Source organism: Capra hircus, chromosome 19, assembly GCF_001704415.2.
Source record: "Capra hircus breed San Clemente chromosome 19, ASM170441v1, whole genome shotgun sequence".
Lineage (NCBI taxonomy): Eukaryota > Metazoa > Chordata > Mammalia > Artiodactyla > Bovidae > Capra > Capra hircus.
In genome coordinates, this window is record NC_030826.1 from 39,472,876 (window position 1) to 39,483,290 (window position 10,415).

The 10,415-nt window shown below is 41.8% G+C and overlaps 1 protein-coding gene across 2 annotated transcripts in view; it reads right to left on the reverse strand.

Annotated features, from left to right (window-relative positions):
- Positions 1 to 9,402, reverse strand: part of FBXL20 (F-box and leucine rich repeat protein 20) — a 98,297-nt gene extending 88,895 nt beyond the window's left edge. The window contains exon 1 of one of the 2 annotated variants that reach the window (XM_018065000.1): positions 8,086 to 9,402. In XM_018065000.1, coding sequence (XP_017920489.1) covers positions 8,086 to 8,400 — 315 coding nt within the window. In that variant the 5' untranslated portion in view covers positions 8,401 to 9,402. The remainder of the gene's footprint in view (positions 1 to 8,085) is intronic. The other variant, XM_018065001.1, reaches the window with a different exon arrangement.

A 10,415-nucleotide genomic window follows, 5' to 3' on the forward strand; every position in this document is an offset into this window, starting at 1 on the left:
AGGCTATGATCTTTCCAGTAGTCATGTACGGATATGAAAGCCAGACAATAAAGAAGGCAGAGCGACAAAGAGTTGATGCTTTCGAACTGTGGTGCTAGAGAAGACTCTTCAGAGTCCCTTGGAAAACAAGGAGATCAAACCAGTCAATCTTAAAGGAAATCAATCCTGAACACTCTTTGGAAGGACTAATGCTAAAGCTGAAGCTTCAATACTTTGGCCACCTGATGCACACAGCAGAGTCATTGGAAAAGACCCTGAAAGTGGGAAAGATTGAAGGCTAAAGGAGAAGAAGGCAACAGAGGATGAGATGGTTGGATGGTCTACCGATTCACCGGACATGAACTTGGACAAACTCCGGGAAATGGAGTTGGACAAGACTTGGCAACTGAACAACCACCGTATCTGTAAACAGATATACACGTATAGGTTCAGAGGGGCTTCCCTGGTGACTCAGTGGTAAAGAATCCACCTGCCAATGCAGGAGGCACACGTTTGATCCCTGATCTGAGAAGACCCCACATGCTGCAGAGCAACCAAGCTCCAGTGACATAACTATTAAGCCTGTGCTCTAGAGTCTCAGTTCAGTTCAGTCGCTCAGTCGTGTCCGACTCTTTGCGACCCCATGAATCCCAGCACGCCAGGCCTCCCTGTCCATCACCAACTCCAGGAGTTCACCCAAACTCATGTGCATCGAGTCGATGATGCCATCCAGCCATCTCATCCTCTGTCATCCCCTCCTCCTCCTAGAGTCTAGGAGCCGCAACTACTGAGCCCATGTGCTGAGACTGCTGAAGCCCATGCTCTAAAGTCCATGCTCCATGGCAAGAGAAGCCACTGCAATAAGAAGCCCACACTGCAACTGAAGAGTAGCCCCTGCTGGCCTCAACTAGAGAAGAGCCCACGTAGCAACAAAGACTCAGCACAGCCAAAAATGAAATAAAGTGTACATAAAATAAAGAATATTTATATATAGTAGTATTTAATAAATAAATATAGGGGCAGGTCACAAAGGCTGTTTTGTGTTTACTGTAATAGAAACAAACGTTAAGAACACTGGCAGTAAACTGAATATCTAATCTCCAACTCACAGCAACCTGGGGGACTTATTTAGAGAGAATCATATGATCTCCATGCTGGAAGGAACCTTAGAATTTAGACAATGGAGGTACAGAGACAATCTACCCTCAGGTACACAGACACACATGTATATGTGTATATAAAATACTTATGCATGTGTTTCCTAGTTAAGAAATTATTCCTTTCTATAAAACCCTAAAGATGTCATCTTAATGTTTTCATTCTCTCCTTACTCAAATTAATTTCAAAATTAGAACATTAAAATATACAGATGATATGGCTCAAAAAATAAGATGACAAAAAAAGGATAACATATTCCAACAGAGAACTGTAGCTAACTAACATTTATACTTAATATTACATTGTTAATTTTCAAGGAACTGTAAATCTCTTCTCTTTTTCTTCACCCCACCCATCTGAACAAAGCAAAAAAAGACAAAAAAATAAAATAAATCTGGCTCTTTGTTGGTAACTGCAATTCAGAATAAAAGCAGTTGGCAATGATCTTCCCTAGAGGGAAGCATAAGATAAGAGGTATTCTACATTTAAAAGCCTGCCCTAATCTAGAAATTTTACTGCTTTCTTTTTGCCTATCCTTCCTGTCACATAAATTCTTTCATTTTGCATACAGTAAAACAAACTCAAAGCCACTCAGAATAGCCATGCTGCTGCTAAGTCACTTCAGTCATGTCCGACTCTATGTGACCCCATACACAGCAGCCCACCAGGATCCTCTGTCCCTGGGATTCTCCAGGCAAGAATACTGGAGGTGGGTTGCCATTTCCTTCTCCAAGAATAGCCATAGACTTCTCTGTGGCTCAGACGGTAAAGCATCCACCTACAATGCAAACCTGGGTTCAATCCCTGGGTCAGGAAGATCCTCTGGAGAAGGAAATGGGAACCCACTCCAGTACTCTTGCCTGGAAAATCCCACGGATGGAAGGGCCTCGTAGGCTACAGTCTGTGGGGTCGCAAAGAGTCGGATGTGATAGCGACTTCACCTTACCTTACCTTATGGCATATTCTTACTATTGCAAATTACAAGTAAGAAACTGAGAATGCTTTTCCATTTTTTACTTTTAAATGCTTGTGAAATTATATCTGCCTGCATACTTCGGTTGATCAGAAAGTTTCATTCATCAGCAAATATCATAACAGGTGGTATATCTGATAATATAAAACTGGGCAGGCATTTGATATATTGCCTATCTTTACCTCCTTGTTATTAGATATGACTTGTGTCTTAGCACCAAAGTAATGTATAAGATCAATATACTATTTACTTTCACAGTGTTCTATTTCCCTTTTTTAGTTTTTACTAGAAACTCCTGGGATCAAGGACAAAAATGACAGAAAACACAGCCAATATCTGTTTCATAACTGACTAAATCCTTGTCTACCATGTTTTACAAATAGGTGACTTTTACTTCATAGAAACTTAAAAGACAGTAAAATGGATTAAATTAATTATATTTCCACCTGATTACAACTGTCAAATATGAGGCTTAATAAAGACAACAAAATACCATAAAATCAAATTAGAGGAAATAGGATTAGGGAATAAAGAGATTACTTACCTATAGCTTTAAATCACATGCCTGCTAAATAGTTATTTGATATGTGCTGAAAATAAATAGCCAGCAGTGCCACTCTTTTAACAGAAATAGTCTTCAAGAGCTAATGCAAATCTGTTTTGGATTTATTGCATTTAAATACATATATTTTTTAACGTTATATAATTAAGCAACATGAATCAAGCACAAATACTACTGAGTAGTTCAATACTACCACCTACTGTTAGTGGCTATTATTAAGTTAAAATCTTTTTATCAAATGGGTCCCAGTGCATTAAGATATAAAACCACCAGTTGGAAAAAAAACAAACCACAGTTGGATGTCTTCATTTTTCTGAGGCGATTTTTGGGTGGGGGTCTGATCTAAGAATTTATGAATTCTGGGTATTAACTAGGAAAACAGTGTAAAGGCAACTCTGCACAAGCAGCTAAATTTGGTCAGTTTAAGGGCATTCTTTCTTCTTCCTCCCTCCCTTGGATTTTCCTAGTGTAACGGAATATTTTATTTTGGACATCTAAAAATACCCTTGCAAAACCACAGTACTAGTTAGATTACCGAAATTTTTAATTTAGTTTCCAATCTGTCACCAGTTGAGAAACAGTAATCTAAGGGCTAGGAATAAAAAAACGTACCCATTAATCTGCAAAAAAAATGATACCAAAATTTGAAAAGATACAACTCTGAAGATGAAAATAGAAAGATTTTTAAAATTAAGATTAAAAAACAATACCAACAGCTAAAAACTGACAAATGGCCTAGAACATGAAGACATGACTTTAAAAGTATGGATACTTCTAACAGAAATACTGCTTTAATGAATGAAAATCTTCAATGTAGAAACAGATTACATCTTACAATGTAGGACTTAAATATCAACTATACATTTTGTAAAGTTTCTGCCAAGTTAAAAAAATTTAATGACTTAATGGATTAAGCATAATTTCCAGTACCTAGCAATGGCAACCCACTCCAGTACTCTTGCCTGGAAAATCCCATGGACGGAGGAGCCTGGTGGGCTGTAGTCCATGGGGTCGCTAGGAGTCGGACATGACTGAACGACTTCACTTTCACTTTTCACTTTCATGCATTGGAGAAGGAAATGGCAAGCCACTCCAGTGTTCTTGCCTGGAGAATCCCAGGGATAGGGGAGCCTGGTGGGCTGCCGTCTATGGGGTCGCACAGTGTCAGACACAACTGAAGCGACTTAGCAGCAGCAGCCAGTACCTAGCTGTTTATCTTATATATACTGTAGCAAGATACAAACATATGTTTATTTTTAAGTAACGAGTGAACACAATATAAGTACATGACACAATGTACTGCTCTTTCAAAAGCACCTATGATTGTAAAATAAAGAAACATCAGTAACACTATTCGAAAAAGAACAGATCGTCTGAATGAGCCTAAAAAGAACACTTCTAATTTCTATTTTCTATAGTAATGTTAGGTAATAGGTAATTGCTTTCAAACTAATCTCTAAAGTGTTAAAAACAAAATTCCTTATTTTTACTAGTTCTCCTCCCATTCATTGCAAGGCCTTTCAAATAGAGTGAAACAAGTGACTCTCACCCACTGGAAAATATATATAACATTTTCCACATGTACCAATTTGGAAAATACGGTTATTTACTATGCAGAATGTTCTTTAGATTAGAAGATAAAACCTTAAGGGAAAAAAGGGTCATTACTGCAGTCTTAACTAAACTGTGTGACTGAGCCTACAAACTTTAACAAATACTGGAGTGGCTATTTCAGAAGAAATGACCAAGGTCAGCTTTTAATAAAAAATTAGATTCACAGGATCTGGAATAAAAGGAACCTCAGTAATTGATTTCTACTTCTTTTTCTTACAGAGGAGGTAAATGACCAAACCAGAGAAGTGAAAAGAGATGACCAATGCTATAGTCAATTGGTTGACAAAAATCAAGATTAACTAAATCAAGTTCTGGTAACTCCCAATGCAGTATGTTCTTTCTGCCACAAAACAGTTTATGATTTTTCTTATTTTGGACAAAATGAAGTAAAATGAAGCAGGTAAAGAAATATTACAACCTAATCAAGCAAACTTCAGTACTATAGATTTATCAGAGCAGCAGCGATGTGTAATGAAAAAAAGTAAAATAATGCCCAGTGTTTCAAAATGCCCAAACTGGAACTTATCACTTCCTAACTATGTGACTCTTAACTTCTCTAGGCACTGATTAAATTGAAAAATAGTATGAGAATGTCAGTGAATGTTACTACTATACTTTTCTTAGGTTATACTTAGTATTTTCCTCCAATACTACTACATTCTTCTAATGGAGCTAAGTAAGAGTATGATAAAGTGGAGAGGCTTAACTGAAAAAAATCTAAACTTGGATTCAAGGGCTAGCCAGACATGTGTCTGTCATTAATGTCACTATGTTAAGATAGTACTAGTTACAGTACTTAAAATGAAGGATAGCTATATTATCTCAATAGCAAAAGCAAAATAAAACATGCTGGATAAAGAACTTTAGAAAAGCTCTTTTTCACATTTTATGAGCTTGTATGCTATGTAATGCTAAAAACAGACCAGAATGATAGAGTGGAGTAAAAAAAAATGCAGATTGGAATCTTGGCTTCCCAATGTACTAGCTGTGCAACTTGAATACTTGTCAGGCCCTAGCTTTCCTCAAAATAGAATTGTGAAAATTAGAAGTAACAGAGGTAAAAACATCTAGCTCAGTGCACTTGACATACAGGATACATTGAACAATCATTTTTAAATTTGAAAGGAAATTATCAAAAGTTGCCACAAAACAAAGTGTACTACAAGTAACATACAAGTATTTGAATGAGTTTCAAATAAAAGACTAAAACAATTTAGTATATATTATTTTAACTTATAACAGTTATTACTGTGTTGATCTAATGCCAAAGTGACACAACAAAAACAATTTTCACATCTGCATATTTTTTCTAAACTCTTTTATCCAACAGTTATCTACTTGGCTATTTCACAGGAGGCTATATAGATGCCTAATAGGTACTCTTCTCCCCTGATTTAACTTAAAAAAATATTTTGTTTTGCTTTTTACTGTTTTGAGTGTGAGATTTAAAGTGTGTGGCTGGCACTTACAACACCCAAAAGCATAATACACAAAAATATTCCTTATAAAAAGACTTCAAATAATTAAACAAAAAAGTTTTAGTTATCCCCCCCAAAAAAGTGGCCAAGCAAAATAATCTTTCATGTTTTGTATTAACCATACCTAAGTTGAAATTAGTTGTTATATATTTGCTACAGACATTACCTACACTCAGAAAAATCCTCAAAGCTACCTACTTACAATTATAAATTATCAGTCTTTTAAAAACCTTCTGAGATTTTGAGAATTAAAAAAATGTGATGTAAATTTTTAGATATTGAAAGCCTGTTTATCTTATCTACATCTTTTATCCACTGAAAGTAAATATTTTAAATGTTTTCAATGAATTAGCAATAAGTGTATTATTTCATGAAAGACCAAATAGTTTATTGTTTTATTACTTGTGAATTAGGTCATTAAGGGGTACATGATTTTAAAAAATACTCAGATAATGAAACTCATTTGCAGTCCCTTCTCATTTGTATTCCAGCATGAACACTTACATGGGGTCATGAAAAGTCAGATACAGACTTGGAGAATGAACAACAACAAAAATTAACACTTCACATCACAGTAAGAGTAGCTTTTTGTTTACAAATAAGTATTTTAATCACAAACACTGTAGGAGTGGTGTTCCCTCCCTCATTCTTATTGTTCTTCTCAGACATTTTCAGAAAACTTTGGTTCCCAGTTAATACCAATCAACACAAACAGATATGCTTAATAAAGCAATACATTTTATTATTTTAGAACCACCAGTACAGATAAACTACAAATTAAAATATAAGTATAAAAACAGGATATAGTGGTACAATTTTAAAGCACAAACTACCAAAGAACTCTTTCCAACAATTACTCACACAACCTAAAAGTGAATAGCAAAATGATAAAGAGCTGACTGCAATGGCAAAAGGCTATCTCCACTCAATTCTTCGGTATTTGGGTTTCCCTTTGAAGATTTCTGTTAACTGTTAAATGTCTATTTGGTAATTCTAACGACAGTCTGGACTTTCAGAGTAGTACTGAATATGAAACCATCATAAATTAAGCTTTCTGGGTCTCTCTACATCAGGGCAACATAAAGTTCTATTAAAGTAAACACAAACATAAACTACTTGATTTTCTCCACTCCTGGCGCTGTAGTAACGTTGTAGCTCTGAATTTAAACTCTCCCCAAACACTTCCTGTCTTGACCTTTGTGGGTAAATTATTTTCTCCATAAGCATAAAAAGAGATCAAGGAAAAGATTAAACTGAAGACCCTTAGGTAGTGATTTCATCCTCTACGCTTAGTTGGCAAGTTTCCTGAAACTTTTGTCTGTCTTACAATTTCATCCTTCGAATGAAAATGAAGAAAAACATCAAGTGAGATGTACACTGAATGTGAGTGATTCCAGGTCAGCCTGATTCTCTGTCCAAAAAGGCCAGGTAACATTTACTCTTCTTGCTGTTGTTTCTCTTTCTTGTCCACTCAACAAACCTCCCAGTATATTACTATACTATAGAAATTCACCTGTAGTTACAATACTTCACTTCCCAAAGAAATCATTTCCCAACACTGCCTACTCCCTAGAGACACTTTCAGATGTTTTATTTCTTCTATAAACCTCTCTTGTCAGAGGAAAAGTTCTCAGAGACAAAGGGACTTGAAAGGATTTTCTTAAGTCTCTCAGACCTTCGTCCCAACCTCAAAGCCTGTACACATCTAAGAGTTCCCAGAAACAATGAGCTACAGAAGTACGGACCACACGGGAAAGAAGAGGAAGTACCAGAACAATACCCAGACCACACAGCACCGAAAACCTGTGTACGTTTCTATCATCTCAGTCTACCACCCCTACTCCTCTAGTTTAACCAGTCTCTCAAACTCACAGAAAAAGTCCTGGGCCCATAATTTCCCCCTCGCTTCAAGAATAAAGTGGCAGAAAGAAAGGAAACGAGGTCCCTCCGGTCGATCGCAGCTGTGATGCTTTTTCTGCCGGGTGAAGGGAGGCAAGCCAAGGGTTGTGTGAAGAATGGAAAGCTGAATGATATTGGGGGGAGGGGGAATTAGGGCGCCAGAGCTAATCCCCGTCGGGGCCCGCGAGTGGAAGACGCAGGAGGCGACCAGCCGGGAGGACAAGGGAAGCCGGGCTGCACTGAGCTTTTGGGTGGCGAGAAACGGGAGAGAAGTGTGGCAGCCCCAGAGGCCAGTGGGTGACGGCGCCAGGCGAGAGAGGAGATTCGGTGCGGAGCGAATTTTCCGGGGCATGAGAGCGCAAATAGTCTTCCTCACGGGACCCTAGCACCCGTCCCCCGCCACCCCCGCCCCAAGCGCACACCTCAAACCTGCTCTTGGTCACTCCGTTCACGTCCCTCCTCATGGGGCCGGCGGGTGCGGCCGGGGCCGGGCGCTGCGGCGTGCAAGACTGGGGGCCCCGGGCAGGCCCCGGAGTTCCGGTACCGAGACGAGGCAGAGGACCAGCGGGATGGGGCCGTCGGCGGGGAGGAGAGACCTCTCGACTCCAGCAGGGCCTCCTCCTCCTCCTGCCGCTGTAGTGGCGACGACTGCTCGTCGCTAGCTCTTCTCTCTTCTCAGCCTCAACTTCAACCCAAAACAAAAACACTCCCCACCTGCCAGCAACGCCGCTCCTCATTGGGCAGAGCCGCCCGGGCCTCGGAACAGCGTGGGGAGGGGGAGGAGGAGGAGCGCGCCGCGGCGCAGGACCACCCCTCCCCCATCCCCGGGCAGAGCCCGCGGCCGTCAGCCCAAGAGCTACGGGAGCGCGGCGGCGGTGGCGGCGGCGCGAGCCCGCTCTCGCCTCCAAGGCAGACAAGCCCACCGCGAGAAGGAGAGGCAGGGAAGTGCCTATGTGTCTGTGTGTATTTGTCTATGGGAGGGGCTGTGGGGCGGGTGCGAGTGCGCGCGTGCTCGCCGACCGGTGAGAGAGAAGAAAGCAGGACAACTGCACACAGCACCCGAGCCCCCACCTCTCCCCTCCGCGACAGACAGCACGCACCAACCCACCAAGCACTTGAGCTGTCTGTCTTGTCCTCCCAGCCCCTTAAGTCTTGTCGCTTCCCAGTAGCCCGTGTTGGTACACATGTCCTTCCCAGCCACCCAGCTCCCTTCCCCTATCACTCACTGTCGCCTTGAACCCAAAGTGTAGCAGGCGGTCCCTGCTCGGAGCCATTTTCCTCCTTTCTGGTAGTTTCTAGATTGGGGCAGTGCTGCTGCTGCTTTCGCTGCCGCCGCTGTTGCCGCCGCTGCTGCCGCCTCCCCCGCCTCCGTGGATTGCATTACCGGGTGTTGCAGTGAGGCTTGGGGGGCCGCTGTGGGGCGTGGATCTCCCTGTGCATGGATTCGGGGGCACAGTTGCGTTGCCGTCTGCTCTGGGGACGAGCAGCGAGGCCGCACCTCGTGCCTTGTGGTCAGGGGATGCAGTGCAGAAGCTGGAAGACCATTTCTTTAGCTGGGGGAGGGGCGCGCTTTGGTGGAGGTGGGGGCGGGTGAGACAGAAAGGCCTTGGCTTCCCCCGCCCCTCAGCCGCCCGACCGCCGCTGGCACCCAATGGGCTCTAGCGCTTACCCGCCCTCCAATCAGCGCTCTGGTTGGTGAGAGCCTGATCCTGACGCCACTTTGGCGGGAGAAACAAGCGTGTCTGAACGAGTAGGCGGTGCGGTGCGGGGCGGTGCGGGGCGGGGCGGGGGGAGCGTGGGACGGACAACTTGCCCAGTGGTTAACATTCTCTCTCTTTCCATAGAAGCTGGGTTGTGTCATGGTATGTCATAGTATACTTTAGCAATTCCAGGTCTCGAAACTTATGATCTGATTTCTATGAAATAAGGAATGTTTACTTTTAGAGCGGAAAACCACAGAATTATATCCCAAAGATAAAATATTAGAAACTATATCACAAATTCTAGCAGTCCTGGCTGGACCACTTCTAATTGTATTCCGAAGTAGATGATTTTGTTTTCCTACCACTTTTCCTTTGCACTTTCAGTGACTGGCTTATTATGAATGTCTGATTTAAGAGATGAGCTTACTTTAAGAACAAGCGCAGAGATCTTTTCAACGGGCACATTTTACCTGAAAGGCTTATCCTTCCAAGCACTTTTTTATAATTAACTGTTTTTTTTTTTTTTTTTTTAAATCTTAGAAAGGACTTCCTAAGCAAGGAAACCAGCTTCAGAAACTTATTCTCAAGCCCAGACACCCAGGTCTAGATATTACAGCCTCCTCCTGTCCCAGACACTGTTAATGTTACTGCTTCACGTCCGTCAAATAAAAACCACCTTATGGTTGCATCTCATTTTAGAGCCTCGAAGGCGGCAATGGCACCCCACTCCAGTACTCTTGCCTGGAAAATCCCATGGACGGAGGAACCTGGTGGGCTGCAGTCCATGGGGTCGGTAAGAGTTGGACACACTGAGCGACTTCACTTTCTTACTTTCATGCACTGGAGAAGGAAATGGCAAGCCACTCCAGTGTTCTTGCCTGGTAAATCCCAGGGACGGGGGAGCCTGGTGGGCTGCCGTCTATGGGGTCGCACTGAGTCGGACACGACTGAAGCGACTTATCAGTAGCAGCATCTTAGAGCAGTTTTCTAAGAACTACTGAAGAATTTGGTGACAGAGGCCTGCAAAAGATAGTAAAAGTGGCTTGAGC